This window comes from Bacillus rossius, chromosome 8 (genome assembly GCF_032445375.1).
Source record: "Bacillus rossius redtenbacheri isolate Brsri chromosome 8, Brsri_v3, whole genome shotgun sequence".
NCBI lineage: Eukaryota > Metazoa > Arthropoda > Insecta > Phasmatodea > Bacillidae > Bacillus > Bacillus rossius.
Window position 1 is genome coordinate 65401296 of NC_086336.1, and position 21571 is coordinate 65422866.

The 21571-nt window shown below is 33.6% G+C and overlaps 1 protein-coding gene across 25 annotated transcripts in view; it reads right to left on the reverse strand.

Moving 5' to 3' along the window:
- Positions 1-21571, reverse strand: part of LOC134535104 (uncharacterized) — a 305166-nt gene that overhangs the window by 157017 nt on the left and 126578 nt on the right. Inside the window, exon 1 of one of the 25 annotated variants that reach the window (XM_063374001.1) lies at positions 19561-20157. The exons of 21 other annotated variants lie outside the window; for them this stretch is intronic. In XM_063374001.1, coding sequence (XP_063230071.1) covers positions 19561-19700 — 140 coding nt within the window. In that variant the 5' untranslated portion in view covers positions 19701-20157. Of the gene's footprint in view, positions 1-9448; positions 9874-12646; positions 13055-14835; positions 14988-19560; positions 20158-21571 lie in introns of those variants that run through there. 3 more of the 25 variants (XM_063374005.1, XM_063374015.1, XM_063374014.1) reach the window with 3 other exon arrangements.

Below are 21571 nucleotides of genomic sequence, written 5' to 3' on the forward strand. Positions count from 1 at the left end.
TATGAACTGGAAGTCAAAGAGGCTCGAAATAAACATCAGTTGTAACTAATAATAATTTAATTCTGAAAGGGCCACATACTCGAAGAATCACCTTCTCTACACAATCAAACGTGTTTTAAAATATCTAAGGAGTAGGCTACACGTCACAGGTTTATAAGAATATTTCGGAGGGAGCTAACCAAGGATATTATATTGTGCATACAGAAAGTGATATTTTAAGAGTAGTAATTCCCCCCCTCCCCCCACCGCCACCCCCAATGGATGGATTTATTGACACATCCGTACATAAAAAACACTGCTCCAGAATCTGCACCTGAATCGTCTTAGTGGGGAAAAGGTGTACATACATTACGATCACCGAGGTTATACAGAAGGTAATGAACCAGAGTAAGTGACGGTAAGTAACAGTAAGAGACTGTGCATTCAAGAAGATCCTAGAAGTGTCAAAAATTATGATATATTAGTGTTAATTGGTGGTGCAATTGATGTAGCTCGAAATGTAGGAGAGAAAGCTGTTCAGTGCCTGGAAGAGAATCTGAGAAAAATAAATTATAAATCAGTAATTGTCGTAAATATTCCCCACAGGCATGATCTCATAAGTACATCTTGTGTAAATTTGGCGGTTGATGAAACAAATTGTAAGTATAAGATGCTATGTGCTAAGTTCCCAAATGTGAAATGTGTTGATGCTTACACTATGATCAGAAATATGTACACAACTCATGGCTTGCATTTAAATATTAAATGCAAATTTCAAATTGCTACAAAAATATGTGATGCTGTTTGTGAATTTATGGTGCGTGCATCAAAACTCACTTTATTAGATAAATTGTTAAATACTAAGAAGGTGTTAAGTGGTGTCAGCAATGCAGGAAACATTGGTACTGTGTTACCAGTAACTGTAAAACCTGTATATACATTATTAGATAAGTGGTTAACTAGGTCTAGTTTTCCTTCAAAGAATTTTTTTATTTAAATAACGATTTGTGCTCTGGTAGCTGTTTTTCAGTTAGTAGATGTAATCAAATCTCTCATACATATCAGACTGATGCACAAACTGTGATGCCAATCAACAATCATAGTAATAATAAGCCTAACACCTTGTTTTTTGTCATTCATCAAAATATACAATCTATTTCGAATAAAATCGAACCGATACAAGTTTTGTTTGAATCTATACAATGTGATGTGTTGTGTTTATCAGAACATTGGTTGGGAGAAAATGGATATGTTGGAATACCAGGTTTACAGTTATCTCATGTTTCAGTAGAGCTGGTTCTGGAGGTGTTTGTGTATATGCCAAATATGGTGTACATGCAGAATTATTTAGCGTTGAGAGTTATGAAAAGTAATTTAGAGTCATCTGCTATTTTTGTTAAAAGTAATAATTTAAAGTTATCAATTATTGTTGTTTACAGATAACCTAATTCTAACATTGCCTTATTTTTCAATTCCCTAGATGTATTAGTAAATAGAGTAACAGTAAAATTTAAAAATATAATAATATGTGGTGATTTTAACATAAATATAAATATTGATAGTGATATGCAAGAAATTTTTTGAATCTATTAAAGACTTACAATTTTTCTATTGATGTTATTCAGCCTACTAGGGAAACTGCTAAGACAGCTACTATAATTGATAATATATTAACTAATCTTAATAAAACTTCTTACAAAACCACTGTTATATTTACAGGACTTTCTGATCATTATGGTCAAGTAATTAATATTAATAACTTTAAAAATATACCTCCTACTAAGTAAAATACTGTAGAAAGTAGAAGGTGTTTTGATAAAAAATAGTTTTAAAAACTTTTGAAATCACTTGGTTGGTCAGATATCTATAACAAAAACAATGTTGATGACATTTGTCTGTCATTTTTAAATAAATTTATGTTATGTTATAAAGAGGCTTTTCCTCTAAGAACTCATCAGATCTACCTTAAAGCTAAAAATAAAGGGTGGTTAACTAAAGGTATCAAAGTATCATCCTTAAATAATAGAAGATTATATAAATTGTTACAAATTTCATCTGACCCAGATTTGTAAATTATTGTAAGGATTATTATAAAATTTATAAACAAGTTCTAAAATCTGCCAAGAAATCTTATTTTGAATGGTTACTTAAAATATCAACAAATAAAACTAAAACTATTTGGAATATTGTTAAAAGTGAGTTAAATGAATCTGAAAATGTACAAAATAGAGAGATAAAGAAACATTCAGACCTACGCATTAAAGATCCATATTAAGTTGCAAATGAGTTTAGTGAATATTTTTATAAAATAGTGCATGACCAAATCTGTGTTCATCAGATTATTAATAATAATGTGTACAATACAGCCTCCATTTCTGGCACAACCTATACATCTTCTATTTTCATATTTCCTGCAACTAAAATGGAGTTATTGTCAGTAGTTCATACATCTAAAGGTAAACGTTCATCAGGTTTAGATCCTGTAACTGATTTTATTATTAAGAAGACTTGTATTGATTATATAGTTGACCCATTGTTATATATTTATTATGAATCTTTTATGCAAGGTTATTTTCCTACCTTATGGAAGTGTTCAAAAGTTATTCCCTTGCATAAAAAAGGTCCTCGTGACGCCTGTCTGAATTATAGACCAATATCTCTTCTGTCCTCATTCTCAAAAATATTAGAATTATTAATGTTTAATAGATTAATGTCATTTTCTGAGAAAAATAAAATTTTAGCGGACATTCAACATGGATTCAGGCGTGGTAAATCGACAATAACTGCACTTTATGAATTTATCAGCAATATAACTATGGACCCAGATAGAAGGAATCATCCTGTTGGGCTATTTTGTGACCTAAGTAAGGCTTCTGATAGTGTTAACCATAAAATATTAATTAAAAAGTTAAGCACATATGGTGTAAGAGGTATAGTGCTTAATTGGTTAACATCTTACTTGTCTCAACGTTCACAAGTAGTCGTAGTACAACATATAGATCCCTTAACCAACATAAAATATAATGTTCATTCAGATAGGCAAAACATATCTGTTGGTGTTCCTCAGGGTTCTGTACTAGGACCTTTTCTTTTTCTTATATACGTAAACTATTTGCCAAAAATGTTAAAAGTGGGAAAATTGTATTATATGCTGACGACACTAATATATCTATACATGGAAATAACCCTTTAAGTTTAATTGCAAATATCAAAATTTTAACTAGGGACATCATAGATTGGTTTAAGGCTAATGAATTAATTCTTAATAACACAAAAACAACGTGGTTGCATTTTTAACTTAATAACTTATACAATTTGCTAGACCCAAATGTATTGATTAATGGTGATGATATATCTCAATCAAATGCAACCAAAATACTAGGTATATATATTGACAAGAACATAGTTGGAAAACTCAAATTGCTCATTTAACTAAAAAAATTAGCTCAATATTATTTGCTATGAGAACATTTTCAAAACTGACTAATCTAAATGCTTTAATAATTATAATTAGTTTGATTATGTTGAACCTCACTTACGTTATGGAAAAATATCAAGGAGTAATTCCACGGATTCATCTAAAATTTTTCAAATACAGAAGCAATTTGTACGAATAATAATGCATGTAAATTATTGTACCTCATGCAGACAAATTTTCAAAATCTTAGGTGTCTTAATATTACCATCATTACACATTTATGAATTACTTATATTTGCTCATTCACAATTGAATGAACTGCAGAATTTCAATTTACATAATTATTCGACTAGAACAAAAAAATTTATTTCATATATTACAACATCGTACAAAATAATTTGCAAATAGTCTGAGATACTCTGCTATATGTTTTTATAATAAACTTCCCCCACATTTTAAATCAGAAAACCAAATACTGTATGTGTATTTAAAAAAAAAAACTGAAAAATGTACTGTTAGAATTCAGTTTTTATTCTATTAATGATTTTATGGAAGAAAAACAATGCTAAAAATGTATTATTATTATATGATGTTCATTATTTGTTTTTTACTATTATTTTTGTTTATGTGTATATGATTGTACTTTAAAGTGTATTCATAATGTTTAATATTCTTGACGAGTCCTATACTGCATGTACAATATAATTGTATATTTTTGTAGTCGACTTGGACAACAAAAAAATTCAGGTGCAAGACATACTAATGAAATAAATATGCCATTGATATAATTTAATGATTATTTTTAGTCACGTTTTACAAGTTGATATTGCTGAATAGCAAATTTACATTTTAAAATATTGTAACAATGAAAAATTGTGAACCAATTAATATTTTTTGCTGAGTATATCATTTGATTATGTCTTAAGACAAATGGAAACTAGATATTATGAGTACGAAATATTTGTAAGTAATAAAAATTTACATAATAAAATACTTACATACATACCAAATACTAATATTTTCTTAGATATACAAGTATAACTACATTTCATTTTCGGCCAACAAACATACAGTTATGTTTTGGGCCCTGATAATAATACATAATTACGTTTTCATTTTTCACCGAAAGTACATGAGGCACAAAAGTCAACAAATCTTAAAACACAATAAAAATATACCCGGTCTACATTATATTTTAGTACAAACACCAATACAATACTAATTTTAACTGAACATTTTTTGGAGATATGCATAATTTTATTAAAATTAATCAGAAAGTAATGCAGTTACATGTTTGCAACCATGCGTACTTCACTTGCCTTTGACGAATCCGGATAGGATCAATGTTTAGCCAGCCGAAAATTATGTTTAGATTTTATTTTTAAACGCATGTGAAATTAGTCCATTTTTTTTTTTAACACTTCATCGCTGTCACGTGAATTTACGGCAACTTACATTATTATTGTACTTTTGGTTTGTAGTAACGATCGGTAGGCTAAATATGTACATGTTTTTTGTTAAAACTTCATTTTAATTTAGTCAATTTATTTATTTATACCAGCAAAATACAAAATAAATGATATTTATTTTACAACCTCTTTGATTATTTAAATGATTTATAAAATATGACCAAAATTGTTCAAATTAAGACGTATTTTCAACTGGAAGTTAGCGAGAATTACATAGATTCATTTACTTGCGTATTGCATAGCATACTTCACGTCCATTTCTGACAGTCTTGCGGAGTCACTTCCAAAGTATCTACAAGTATATTCTTCAGGCGAATTCGGACACGGCATTATTATCTTCCATTATATCTAGAAGACGTGTTCTTACATTTGCTTAGAGTTTTAAATTATTTTTTTGATATAATTAAGGCAATTTTAAAGTTTAACTCCATTGCAGAAACACGCAATATATTTGGTGGTTCTCTGCAAGTGTATTTTGTGTATTATCCAGTTTCGCTGTGTCCCATTATGCTCATTTAATATTGCTCTTTGCTAACCTGTACCTCCTAGCATTGCGACCGATTCGGTGGTGTAATTCTGTTTTCATGCTTTTCAATGTAACATTTTCATTGCTCTTTGCTAACCCGTTCCTCCTAGCATTGCTGCAGAGTCTGTGGCGCAAATATATTATTTTTGACTGCATCTTGGTGTTAGGTAAGCCATTTTCCTTCACATCATCCTTGAAACACTCCCATTCGTTTCCTACTTTTCCTATCATCGTCCTATCCTCAACAGAATAACACAGATAGGAAGAAGTTAAATAGCAAACATGTATAAAGTTATAGTTAAAATAATCTCTTCGTTAAAGTAATAAACATATTTGAATTAATGAGTGCAAATAAAAGAAAATTTATCTATTAAATTGTAGATTTCATTTCACTCCTTTGTATCCATACAAAATAGTGATAATTCAATAAAAAAGATTCAATTTTATTCATAAAAGTATGTAATCATTTCATCAATGTTTTGTTATGACGTCATGTTAAATTATCGTCTGTAACCGACTTTACTGTCAACCAATTTTTTTTACTGTTCAAGTTGGATTTCTTTATAAATCAAAAAAATTATCATGTAACTAAAAAAATGAATAAAAGAGCAAACTTTTGTTCATATGTAGTTGTTAAATTTGCTACCATTTAAATCATGAAAATAATGTAATACAATTTGTTCTCTAGATAAGTAGATTTAGAAGTAAGGCTACATATTTCAGTCGTTACCATGGTACGCCTTCCAGAAAAGTTTTACATATTTTTTTTTCCTACAGAAGGTACCGGAGCTTGCAGGTTGCGCAGAAAGGAATTGTATTGTTTGTGAGAGTTCTCTGTTGGCAGTAACACCTATGATATATGTTTGATATTCTGTTTCCAACTCATCGTTAAAACTAAATTGTACAGACTGATTATACAATAAATTTTTTTTCGTATGAGTATTATCACATGAATTCTAAATTTACCTGTCATATCACAAAAAGATAATGTAAATGTAAAGCCTACCCTTGATAGCCATCAGTGTTGCGTGATGTACACGCCGCCATGGTGGTTACATCTGGCGCTGTGGGGACCGAACCTTCACCACCTGGGCTCTCTGGCAAGGTTGGTGTTGCAGGACCATCACTAGCAGGCAGAGGAATCTGTGCCAACCCCAGACTCTTCCTTTTTTTCGCTAATCTTGCAAGCCTATGTGAAATAATATAATCATTAGATAAGTTAACGAATTTTAATTTGCCTTTGCTTTAATATTCATTAAGTTTGCTAGTTTAAGTTTTCTTAAAAATTTATTTAAAGGAAACTATTTTATTAAAAATATCCTGTCCCCCCCCCCCCCCCCCCCCCACATTTTCTTTGTGATTTATCTGCTGCTTGCCTAGGTTTAGTCCATTAATCTCTCTGTTGACTAGTTTCATCTGCAATATTTTTTAAAATATATCTGATTAAATTTGGTTTTTGTTTGTTAGTTTTACTCTTGATTTGTTTAAGGTTTTTTCTGGGTGCACTTATGGCAATTTTTGCAGAAATTTAGATTTATTTACTACACATTTATAGCATAAGTTTCAACCAATAGGTGGCATGGTAAAATGTCTAACATGTTTTTTATATAATTAATTACTCATTTGTATTTAAAAATGCTTAAACTGTCTTAACATTTTGAATTCTATTCTGAACCACCTTTAGCATGTTACCGAATTTTACGTTAACTTGCAAAGATGTTGTCAATAACTTAATTTGTTGCTCAGAATTCATATAGTATTATTACATGTGGCAAATTTTAAACCTGTAGATGCTCTTTAATTGTACTTAATTTTTTTTCTCATTATTTTTGCAAACTGTAGTTGTACCTACGAAAATAAAACGTAAATCTTGCAAAACTAAACTTTAAAAATATTTATCTACTTTATTAATCTTTATGCCACAAAACGAAATTTCGTCTGTGAGTGGGTATATTTTCACATTTGTAGTGTTACGTAACTGTATACATACACGGATATCATCGTGATTATGGTTGAATATTTTTTTATAAAATTAGTTAAGATTTAATTTAATAATGGGCCATTTCAGCAAAAAACTTGTAGTGAAATGTTGGTATTCTGTAAGACAATGAGTTGAAGGATTGCAGGAATCAGAAGAAGAAAAATGTGTGCCGAAATCATTTTTTTTTCGTAAGAGGAAGTATCTAAAATAAACTTGATATCATAACGTGCCACAATAAAATATGTTTTTGTGGATGTAAACTGTCAACAGAAAATAAAGTCTTTCTAAATGGCCTGCTTGTTTTTAGTGCATAATATACTGTATTTTATATATGCTTTTGGTATACGAATATACAATAAACTTTGACTTACTGGAACGATGTACGACATGTAATATGATTTGTCCTGTTATTTCGGTTGTATTTGCCAGGTTAGAACAAACAGTTACAATTCAAATGGAATTTTTAAGTAAGTACTTAAGTTTAAAAATTCATAATAAGTTTGTTCCGCGTAGAATCCATGAAAACCATCGATAACTAGATAATAATTGCCGCCTACTAATACGTATGCACTCCTTTATACAAATTTGATTTCCTAGTCTGAACTCCCTCGTATCAAATACAGTCTGCTACGATATTTGTTTGCATTCATTTTGTTTTAGCACTCCAATGTTTTTTTATGGCATATAAAACATGCATTTTGTATCCAATTCTTATTCCTTACATTACTTTGTTAAGAAAATTTCAAATACGTAAGGAAAAGTCATTAAAAAAAAATAAAAAAAAAAGAATTTTCAACGTACCAGCGGTGCGACTTCCTAAAAGTTTTTATGTAGTTTAACGTTTCATAGTCCAAGGAACCCATAACCATCATCAGCTCTAAAGTTATATGTATATGTAGGTGTATATATATATCACAATTTTATGAACACGATAGCTGCCGTAATTTTTCGCACATCAATTCCAAACTCATACATAAAATCAAGTAATGGAAAATCTCAATCGAGTTCGTCAATGGGCAAAATCAGACCATAGGGGTAGAAAAGGGGAAGGTTTTTTTTAACAGAAAAATCGCAACAACTTCCATAATATGATGCATATCGCATCAGTGTGAACATAAAGCTTGCAGGAAAAAATACGAAGAACTTTTGTCTGAATAAGTTTTTGATACGACCAACCATAACTGTAAGGGGTGGGAAAATTAAAGTGTTTAGGACAAAAAAATCGTACTCTCTATAATTATGCATACTATCGAATCCGTTATAATTTTAAAAAAACCTTGTAATTTTTTAACTAAAACTTTTGTCGGAAACCATTTCTGCAGGGGTTAAACAGGAATTGACAAAACATATCATTCCTCTCTTAGTAGGCACACCATCGAATACGTTCTGTTTGTAAATCTTATAATGTTGTCAAATTTTTTTATCTGAAACAATTTTAGATACACCTAATCATTGCAGAGTTATCCTTAATTTTCGCTATAGCAAAAAACTATGGGAAAATATTGAATAAACACTATCACTTTCATTGTTATATCAATTAATTATTTAATTTGTGGTGTTGCAGTTACTAGGAAACATGTATCATATTTAAAGAATATTCATATTTTTAAATTTTTATATAACCAAGCATCACTGCAATGGTGAAATAACAAAAAAAAAATCATTATGTTCTATTCTAAATACTATCTCAAACCTTTATCAAATAAATAAATAAAAACTACAAATATACCTACACCTGTAGGCTGTGTTGAAAGGGATTTTTTTTACATATAATGCCATTCATTTTAACACCAACACAGTATGTACAAGAAAAGGGTAATGTAATTAATTTAAAAAAAAAATACCGCTAGTTATATATTAATAAATTCTTTAAACCATAACCAATAAAACGGCTAATAATTGTTAATGCGTGTGTGTGCGAGCGTGAAGAGCCGGGGGGGGGGGGGGGGGGTTGTTTGTGTGCGTGTGTGTGTGCGTGCGTGCGTGCGTGTGTATAAATGGACTAGAATTACTTTTTCGGGAGAAAAAATACAATATGTGATTACAATGTAGAACAAGTACATTAAAATACTTACGCAAGTACGCGTCGATTGACTTCTTTCCATTTCCTGCTGTGCTTCATTTTAAATACTTCATTCCATTTCCTGCTGTGCTTCATTTTAAATACACGTCGACTTACTATTGCTGATACTAGTGTTGTGTTTTTACCGTTTCGAAGCGATAATATTCCCGTCTGAACTGCGACAATAAAGGCATCTAGTGAGTAAACTCGGAACTAATCGGAGCTCTAGCGGCAAACTGTTGAACTCCACTATATTGGTTCCTTTCATCAGCAGCAAGTTACAGTTAAATCACAGTATTTTATACTCAGATTATTTAAATTCATTAGGTTGTATTAAAAAAATTAATCGGCAGAATTGTTCATTGTACCTACTTTAAGTCGTGTGCAAAACAGCCGTGTACCATTTAAATATATACCTAATATTTAGTTTTGAAAATTTCAAAATTAAAATTAAACAAGAAAGCATTTTTTGAGAAAATTTTTATCATCATATTTACAAAATTCAAAGTTTTATTTACAATTCTGCCAATTATATTTTTTATTTATCTACTACAATATTCATGGGAGAAATAATTTTCTTGGAGGCTGCAAAACTAGCCTTAAGAGTTCGCCGAGGCCCGAAAAGTACTTTTCGAATTAAGTTTTTAAACTGTATTTTTAGAAGAGTTAAAATGGTTAAAACCCATGTTTCCAGAGTAATTTTTAGGCGTAAAACTATCAGTACAGATTCTTGGAAAAGCACTTCAGGGGAATGGACAGCGCGCCGATATGAGCCCCTTCCGGTGAGCGCTGCAGGCAGTGCGTGGCGAGTTAGGAAACTAATAAGTTGCGAGCGAGCCACCGAAGCTTTCTAGTGGCTGACGTCATTGTAACAGGGTAGCCAACTCAACAGCTCGCACGCGCTTGTACGACAACAAAGAGCACGTGGGGGAAGGGAGGTTGGACAGCTAGGCGACCGGGTTCAGGCAGGCTGACGAGTACGCTGCTTGCCCTGGAGCGAATATGTGGGTAGTGACGCCGCACTACTACTAACTGACCGTTGTATGTACATCACGGGTCGGTATCTACCGAAGTAAAAGGGCGAGATATGTTACGTGATTCAATACGTAATATTGAAGGTTACCTACTAGAAATAAGGGAAAAAAATTTACCAAGTAAACTGTTATCCCAAATGCAGCTCAACTATTACGGCTGTGTCCGAATAGGCAGATTATTTTACAGACAAGTTACGTAACTAGATTTTTTCCACAGAAAGTATGACGTATTTGGTATTTAGAATTTGCATACACTCCTAAAACATGAATCCTGTAGGCTATACAAAGACACGAGCAACACAAAAACCTGAAAAACTAATGAAAATCTACGTAAACTGACATGTAAAAAAATATCCTAGTGAATTATATTTTCCTATGGTCAGGATGTTGCAGCATCTGGTAAAAGAGAACACGTCAAATAACCAAGGCAAAATTGATCTATATCTAATATAGCCGGGGCGTAAAGAACAAAAGCAGCATTTTTCATTATTTGCTCTTTTATTTCTGATTCTTTAGATAACATTTCCTGAAAAGCATAACATTCAAAACACCAAGAAGCTTCCTCACTAAAATAAAAGGCGTGGTTTAAATCGTTACCAAGCAAAACCTCGTTCAAGAATTAGTATAATTTATTACCAAAAAATTGATATGCTTAGTAAAATTATTTAAACACCGTCAATGAATCTTACTATGGTCCATTTAGACTAAAGTAAACACTTTTGAAATGTACCTGTAATAAAATTTACAACTTGCAACTACATTATAACTTACTAGTAAACTGTTGCCAGCTGATGCCCAGTAAATTGGCAACGACCTTAAAAAAAAAGTAATTCCACGACTAAAAATTTAATTAAAACCGAAATTATTCTCGGATTCAAAACCTTTATTATGTTTGATTAACTTTACGTTTATTTTTAGCTCTATAACTGGCGCGCAAACCAAAGGAACTGCTGTTGGTTAGTGTTTGAAGTTAGCAATATGGATTTCTCCTAGTAAAACAGTTTGCTGTGCTTTACTTTATTTCTTTTTTAAAACAGGAATCACCTGAAAAGGAACCATTTACATTACGTAAAACAGCGAAATATACTCAACGAGTATATGTAAAACAACGGCGTGATATGAGAATCACCTAGGGTCTGTGGTACCTGAGACCTATTCCACTGGTCTAGCTATCTCGTCCGTTTGTTGCTTTGTAGGTGACAAAAATGATTTTAGTTTTGACAATATTTTTTCTGTTCAACCGTTATTTTACATGGATCGGTAAATCTATATGTATGTATACATACATACATACATACATACATACATACATACATACATACATACATACATATATACATACATTTGGCAATAACCCGGAATTTACAAAGAGTTGTCAAGTTTTTAAACGATGTTTTTAAGAGTTGTCAAGTTTTTAAACGATGTTTTTAAAAGTTGCATAATTTAACTGTTTGTTACTTATGTCGTTAGCATTGTGATATAGTTACGTCAGGATTGGTCAGTTTTGCAACTGAAATAAGATTTGTTGTTAGAAAAAATATGTTGTAAATATAGTGTGTACAGCTACGAATGTTCGTAACACATTTTAAGTCGGCATACGCTGTCTAAATGTAGGAAAACTCTGCTGCAGCCTTGTGTTTGCCTTTTTACTATAGTAACGGAATTATAATGTTTAGTGGTCTTCTATAAGGTATGTTTGATAAACGCGGCATTATATTGTGACATTATGTTAGCACGTTCACAAAGAAGGCGCGCGGAAGATGTACATGAAATCCATACTGCCTCCACGACGGCTTTCGGTAACATGTTTTCATCATTATGAGAAAATAAGTACACTTGCCTTTCTCCTCTACCTAATAAACCATTTTCTAATGTAAGCAAGTAAGTTTTATTTTACTTTGTTTCATTATGGTAGAAACGTTTCTACACTTAATTGAAAACTGCGTCATCAATATATAGAAACAAACAGTCAATATAGACATATAGACAGATGCACTATCAAACTAGCTAACAAGTGGACTAATTACTATAACTCATCACCGATGCCGCACGACGATAGTAACCAAAACATTAAAAAAAATTAAATCGGTCACAACATTTTTTGTAAGTAAAAATGCTTCATTGGTTAACATGGATTTTTGTATTTGTGTAAATACATACTTTAAAAATGTACTCACCCTCGTTTGTAATCTCGCGCTAACTGCGGACACTTCCTTTTCTTTCTATGGGCACTCAAGCGAAGCTTACTTTTATTACCCATTTCTTCCGTACACGTTTAATCTCAATGTTTAGAACTTGTGGATTTTGTAGAAGCAGAATAAGTTGGCAACAGTGAACAGCGCGGGCGTAACAGTTCCAGCGGTAGCTGCTGTGAGGCGCCACCAGATGGAGGGAACAAGACTCATGAAAATACTTTTCGAAAATAAAGAATTACGGACGTAAAATTGCATTGAATTAATTTTTTGTTTAAAATTAATAAACATCAATAATTTAGAACTGTATAGTGCTGAATTGTACGTAATTTCTCAAAGAGCGTGTATTTCCTTATATAAATGTTGTATGGCAGATTTTAATTCGATAAAATTCGTTTTAAAATTCAGCAATCAGGCTTTTTTTATTTTGATTATTAAAGAGCTCTAGACAATATTGTATTACACAATTTAAAAATGACATTTTTGTATATTTTTTTAATTTTGTTTTGTATCCTTTATTTATTCATAGTTATTTTATTTTTTTTCTAAAAAAAAACTATGCATTGTTTCGACTACTGCTCTACACACAGACCTCTGTGATTACATTATAAAGTTGGCAAAACAATCCGCAAAGGATTATGATTAGAGCCACGGAATTTACGCGCATTCATTTAGTCGCAAGCTAGAATGCAAACCTCCACACTGTCGCACTGTGCTCATGATTGGACCCCAGTTATCTGGACACGCCCCTCTACGACAGTGAGCCAACGATGTCCAGCTAGGAGAGAAGTAAGCGAATCAGGTAGTGCCAAATAACAAGGATAAAAATGTTCTCGCTAAGAAATCAACCAATGGGAAAGTAAACATGGGTCGAGCACACCTATAACTTTGAATTCTATCCTGAGGCCAGAGGAATCCGCGAAATTTCCGGGACTCTAATTATGATGAGTAGTTGAGATTTTATCCTTGATTTTCGATTCCAGTCATTCCCATGATATTATGCCTATCCATTCCCCTTAAGGGACTTGCATTACACTATTTTCATTTCTCGGCCATATAATGTTACGGTCGCCGCTCATATGCACGACGAGAAGACTGCGCGCCAGTCCAGAGGAGACACCGCGCTAGAAGCACCAGCGAGCGTCGCGCTTATCATCCCGCCTCGCTGACACACAGACGCCCCTGAGGCATCTATCGGCGGTGAGCACAACTAGGCGAGCCCAGAAACGATATTACATTTATAATACTACTACTACTACTACTACTAAATTACAGTTCTTGTAACTGTACAGAAGATACAGAACAAAAAAAAATATTTAATTTTATAAAAAAAAAATTATTTTAGAATAAAATTTAGGTCCAAACTATTTTTTTATGTATGGGTTTTAACGGCAGTAAAGAAGAAATAACCTCCAAAGTTTCACATTAGTCACCATTTACCGTAACGTAATGGAAAACTCTTCAGGAACATAAAATATTATTTCTCCAACTGTGACGCGCCTGAGTGTACATCCCAGATGGAGCACGTGCTAGGGAAGGCTGTGGCCAAACCAAACCGTTGCCCGGCAGTAATTCGACATTTCAACTTCCCAATGACATTCATAATATCCACAGAATGCTTCCTTAAAGACAAAAAATTGTTTCAGACTAAAGTTTTAGATAAAAGGTGGTTGTCTGTAAAGTCGGTTTACGGACGATAATTTCAAGTGATAACGTCATAAGAAAACATTGATGAAAAATTGCATACTTTTTAATTTTCAAATATTATTTACAGTTTTTGCAAAATTAATTTAAATAATTTGTTTAAATATAATCACGAACAATTAGTTAAAAAGCCCACCTCAAACTGTTCGATATTATAGATTTTCTCGCACGGTGGTTGGCAGGTTCTTGCACGCTCGGCTCAGGCGGTACATGACAATGAGTCATGCATTTTCGTGCGTGCAGCCGGCGTTCATCGACTTATAACACGTTATTACGTCGAAGAAAAAAGGCGTTTTGAAAATGGCGCCGTCAGTTGTCCGTGTAGGAGCAGCATCATTATCTCTAAACTGGAATATGTCTTGTAGGTTTAATTAATAAATTTAAAAAAACGTGTCTTTATAATATATACGCAATTTTCTATTAGAGTTTTAATGCAGAAAAACACACTTTAAAAAAATTTACAATCTTACCTTTCGGCAGAGTTGAAATCAGCATTAAGTTGTTTGTTTCTTTCCTTCAGTCTTCTGATGCATTTCGATCGATTAGTTCTTTTATGGATTTTGCTTAATGGTGTCTTTTTCGGCATCGTGTCACTATTCAACTTCAAGTCAAAACATAACCGCTAAAAAGAATTTCTCTGTACGAATTTTTCTGTACAGAGACAATTTCCTTGCTTGAGCGAAGATAGACTCCACTATGAAGCACGACCTTGACTGACCCTTCGTTTCTTCGGCTGTCTCTCTCGTCCCCCCAGACATTCTAACCCTCTACACCCCATTCTTCCCCCTCCCCAGCCGGCCGGAGCTCCGCCGGACCACCTGGTTCCGACAAGCGCCGCCCTCAGCGCCACGTCGCGGGGACATTCTTCCCGGCGGCGAGAGTTTTACACGCAGCACTAGAACTGCCACTCCAGAGGGCGTGTTTTCAGTCGGATCGTATCAGAAACAAAAGGATATGAAAATATATACATAACTCAACAGTGTTCTGCCAAGTATGTTTTCATTTTCATTTAAATTTATTCCTTAAATCGCTCCTGAAGTAGTCCAGCAATGGATCAATGGAAATTGTCAATATTAAACTGTAATTTTGGCGATCAAAAAACTTTTTTCTTACCTATTCGTACACTCGTTTCTTGAACTATACTTAAGTTTAACATAATTATGTGTTTTCTAAATAATTCTGGCTTGGAATGAAAATAAATGCATTTAAAATGACATAACTCGGTAAAAAAAAGTTTATTAAAAGAATATCCTAGGTATATTATGTCTTAAAAAGAAGCATCAAAAATAAATATGTACAGTTAAATTAGTTTTGTCGTAATATTTTCCATGCACCAATCGCCTTAATCGCTTGCTTTCTACCAGCATCAAACCTTACATCGTGTTCATCACAGTAATATCCGGTGTGACAAGCACGGCCATAGACTAGCAGCTGCTCTGCTCTCCGATACATAGCGTCACAGGTTTGAACCAAAGACGACAGGTAGATCTGGAAGAGGGGGGGGGGGGGGGTGGAGTGCAAGAAATTGCGAACAAAGATACCTGCCAGCAAGTCTGTTACATGCGCGGCTACAATGCTCTAGACCCGACTGTACTGTCCCTCTACGAACCCCCCCAACCCCCTCCAACCCACCCCCAAGGCCCGAGGACTACCTGCTGAGTTTCCAGGAACTGAGGGCACTCGTTCCCTTCGCAAGGAGTCCACAGACTCGCACCTTTGAATATATATACTGTATAGAAGTCGCCAGCCCAGGTTAAAATTTCTAATACGGTTTTGAGGTAGTTGGTTAATTCACCGCCGCAATCGCCACCATCTCTAGGGCATCGACTTGTGATGGTCCCTAGCGGACAAGTGTCGAACTCTTCAAACACCCCTTCCCCCTCCCGCTGAACGACCGTGAGCTGCAGTGAATGATTGGTTAGGGGTGCGGGGAATGACAGCGGGCGACAGTGCTGCGCTCTAACGTGTAAATAAGAACTAAGACGATACAGGGCGTTACGGCAGCGCACTGCAGCGGTGAAGTTCCCAAGCTGCTCATCATACGCATCTGAAAAACGTATAGTAAATCCTATCCACTCGCGACTTCTATACAGTATATATATATTCAAAGCTCGCACTGATGTTTCCACAGCAAGTTTCCATAGAACAACAGCACCGCGCATAGCAGCCATCTTAAATATCGGCCATCAATCACCACTGCACGAAATTCAAATAAACAACACAAATTTAGGTGTGTTTTTGGATCCTAAACGACAGTTAATTAAAAAGGCGAAATAGTATTCCTTTATACCGAAAATGATTGTTGTCACAAAAAAAAAAGATACAGCAAAAATGAGATAATTGGAGTTCGGCAAATTGTATTACTGTTTTACTTTATTACTCTTCACTCACGAACTCGCGTCAAAATTTCAGACTCGTTAAGATATGAAATGATTGAGCAGGCCAACTCAATCTGTACCCAAAGAAAAATAGCAAAATAAATTAACATAATAAAATGGTCACCCTGGATATTATGTTACACCAAAGATGAACAAATATAAAGTAACTAACGTCTAAAAAACACAAGTATTCAATCTAAACTGCCTTAGATGTGCTACTTTGAGAAAAGATTTATCTTAAAAATGTTGTACTTTCTTTGTTTTTGAAGAAGCATTTGGAAAAACAATGGTTGTCTGTAAAGTCGGTTTACGGACGATAGTTTAACGTGACGTCATAACAAAACATTGATGAAATGATTGCATACTTTTATAAATAAAATTGAATAATTTTTATTTTAATAATAAAAGAATAAATACTTGAAATTATACTAGTAATAAGATTTTTAAAATAGAAGAATAATAAACCTTTATTGCCGAAATTATTGTTGTAATAAGCAATGAAAACCACATTAACTTTTCACTTCACTTTATAAACAGTCGACGAAACAGTTCACGTGTAGATGACTTGTAATTAATTTTAAAAACTGGCGTTTAGCTATAAAGTTTAAATTTAATTATGAACAAGTTTTCATATAAATAAAATGTAATCAATTATCTATCATCAATTATACGAATCACCATAAATGTTTAGTCAATTGTAACATAACCTATTATTACTACAATCGCCGACAGCGTAACGGAACACAGTGTAACGGAACAATGTGCGCAACGGGACACTTTTTCGTGCGTGCAGTCGGCGTTCATCGATTTATTAGACTGTCACGTCAAAAAACTTCGTAATAAGCTTGACCACAAGAAATAACGATGCAGAATAAAGAGGTGTAATGTTTAACGTAGTCCAAGCATAACTTTAACATACCGGGCAATGTCCTGCGCAAAACACTTAACTGCAACGATGATTTAGACAAAATAATGATAAAAATAAGCTTGCTTGTAAGTGTATATTTTGCAATTTCATCAAGAAAATTGCCGTAAGAGATATATTTATCAAACAAATCATGACTCCAATATTTTTTTTTAAATAGTGTAACATGTATTTATATTACTGCAACCCAAAAATACTAAATCATATATATAAGAAAAAATTACCAACCTTTTTTAATAAAATAATTAACTTCAAAGATAAACATATTTAAAAAATAAAAAATATATATATTTACGAAAGCGAAAGTATAAAATTCAAAATATCAATTCATGGCCAGTAGTTAAGGATGTTCCAGTGGTCCGAATTTCGTGCCTACTTCAGAATGACTTCGAACTGATACATCACTCACAATAGCATGAAAACTGATGGCCAAAAACCCTGACAGCGCTGTATAAGACTGTTTTATTTTATCTGAAGAAATAACTTATCCAAGACTTAAATCACACGGATAAAAATTGAACTGTTTCTGCATCAGATAATTTTACTGGCGCTTTCTTAATTTTACTCATCAGAAAACTCAATGCACCATTCACATTACACACACATTGAAACCTGCAAGCACAAAATAGCTGTGAATCGATTCAGCATTTGTTGATAATCTTTATAAAACCAAAACAGTTTTGCCGTTATCTTCCTCATGTTATAAAACCAAGCAGAAGACTCGAAGAAATTCCGGTGAGGAGGCCGAACCGGTGTTGGTTCGAGACTCATCTCCAGCAAGACTGACATTTAGTAGCACCGAGTCTGTCAAGTAGTTCGGAGCCCACTATAATCCTGGAGGTCTCGTCACATCTAGCCTATGTGAGCAGTGTGATGCTGATACTTATACTTTTTGCGACTTTTTTTTTATTTATTTTTCGATTATGGGTTTATAATGTTACTTGATTTATGCAATAAAGCCATTCAGAGGACGTGCACAATTTAACACGAAAATGCATACTATCGTTATTTAATGAAATACAGAAATTGGAGATATCATTGATGTGCCAGTCACATGGTTGTACAACAGCACGCAGACATCTCTCCACGGCAGTCCGGGTTTCCGGACAAATACCGCTTGGGATGTTTGGTGATTGAGACGTAGTAAACGCTGTCGAGTCTCAGTGAGTCTTCTTCCCCTTGTTTAATCATGTTAGTATTATATTATTAAATTATATACTTCATACTATAACTAGTATGAACTTTTAATATTTGTAATAATTATAGCTAACATGAAAAAGACAGTCAAACTAAAATTAATGTTTATTTTTATCGTGGCAGTTATGTTATTTTTCATATCTTTACATTTGAAAATATTGTGCATGAATACATAGCGGAAACCAATATTGTTGTGGGTACTGTGAGACACGTCTTACAAATTTTACATTTATGTCCTTATTAATACTAACTGAAACAGCTGGGCCATGCTTCAAGGTAAATATTATCTTTTTTATTTTATTAGTGCTGAGCAGGCGAGAGAATTTTATAATATTTTGGAATAATTCTTTTAAGAGCTTTAATAAAATTATTTAAATTTTAAACCTGCCGAAATGACCGAAGGAAATCAAAATAGGAAGATAGTCCACATTTCTTACTAATTAACAATGTTTTACAGCATTGAATGTTGAATGTGGAGACTACAATTTGATATTCTATCATTACAACAGGTTTTGCTGTGATAGGCCTAGTTAATGTCAAATTTGCTAATTAGATGACGTATTCCTCCCCCCCCCCCTTTTTTTTTCATAAACAAAAATAAATCATGGTTCCGTCCATGTTATACACACACTTTAATGATAGGTATATAAAATTACAGAACAATAAATTTTGTAAACACAGTTAATAATACTTACGTTGAAGGCGATGAAGTGTCTGCAGCCAGATTCTTGGATACATCACATTTCTCTTTTTTCGCTCTCCAATAAGCCCGTGCCATTCTGCCTCGTTTGTTTCTTTTGTAAACTTTACTTGGAAATTTTACACTGTGACCCATATTCAAATGAAATCCCTACACAAATGCAATTTCCTGAATCATCCACTTACTCACTCACTCCGACGAAACTGAACAAATCGCTAACTGAGGTTAGCGCGACAATCGCCTGCGAGGTGCACGTAGTTGCCGGTGTCGCCGCCAGGCGCGCCACGCGCTGGGCCCGTGGACAGACGCGCGGCTTGCCGCTCTCGCGCGTCCAATTCGAAAATTACTAGAGGTGGGTTGTTACAGCAATTTTCGGTATCTGTCCCAACCTGATACTGACACAGTAATGTACCTAGGTACAAGTCTCTGATACTTCTGTATCAGACGGTCCCAGGAGGAAATAAAGCTCCGCGTACGCAGACCGTGCGACCGGAAGGAGAATCTGATACATTATTTATCACGCCTGGTAATTCTCTACCTCTGATACTCTCATGCCCGCCTGATACAACCAGTATCAATCAGTTCAACATTCACTGCAGTTCGTCCTGGCCGTGTATCACCATGTTGCGGGCTGTCATGCTTTGTAGTTAGTATCTTTATAGTGAAATAAGGAATGGATAAGTGCACGAAAAAGACTTCATTTGTGTGGAATTTTTTCACGGAAAATAATGAGTTTGCTAATTGTAATTTGTGTAAACAAAAACTGAGTTATAAATCATCGACTAATCTGAAGAAACATTTGAAACGTAAACATTGATATAGTATGCTCACTAATGTACCTATCTGTTTTTTTATTTTTTATTTTTGATAAAATCGTGCATTTTTAATGTATAAAAACACTAGTTACTAATTGTTTTCGAAAAAAGAAAGTCCATATGTTGATTACATCTGTTATTAGTGTCAACTGAGAATTTATTTGCATTTTTATAGCTGTTAGGTGCACAAATATAAATATTATATCTTGTATTAATGTACTTTTTAATATTAAATTTTCATTAGTTTTATTATTGAACGAGACGGTGCACGCACTGCGCACTGAGCGTACTTTGAAGTAGGACAATAAACAAAACGACTTGTAACCAGGGCTGCCACTCTGATATTCATGAAAAACCTAGATAACCTACAAAAAAACCCAGATGCGTCTAAAATGCTATCGTTGAAAATGTTCGCGTACTAATTCAAAAATATAAACATAACTGGTTTTAATATAAAACAATTAATTACCTTACAAGACTGAAAACGGTTAAATACAACCAATACAAGAAAATTACACTGCAGCAAAATGGCTGTGTAAGTAATTCTTGGACCAGCACATATCATAAAAAAACCTACAAATATATACATGACAAAACAAACACCATCACTGCATTCTTTAAACCGGTAATTGTTTTTATAAAACTGCATCATGTACGTTAGTCTTTATTCAGAGTCTGATTCTACAAGATTGGTTTGAAGGTTAATTGTTGCATTGGTTTTGTGTTCTGCAAGCCTCTTTGAAGAATGTGTCTAATTTAATATTCGACTTAGCTTCTTGAAAACTAGTTTTGTGTTTATATGTATTTTTGTGTGTGAAACACATAGACTTGTTTGCATTTATCAAACAGATATTGCAACAGATACAGTAGCTACTACCTTTATTATTGTTTTAGGTATAAAAATAATTAAAATTATAAAAAAACCTAGAATTGTTGGAATTCATTATTTAAAAACCCAGAAACCCAAACACCATTGGAAAAACCCAGATCTGGGTGGAAAAACCCATGAGTGGCAGCCCTGCTTGTAACAATATCGCTTTGCGCCTCTCCTTCAAGGCTTCAACGCCTTCCCCTGCTTAGACCATACACAAGCTCCGCCCAAGTGCCCGTCATCTGCGATCGGGTACTGCGCTCATTGGCCGTGGTGTTGTTCCAAGCGAATTATGAACTGATACTAAAGTCTCTGATACT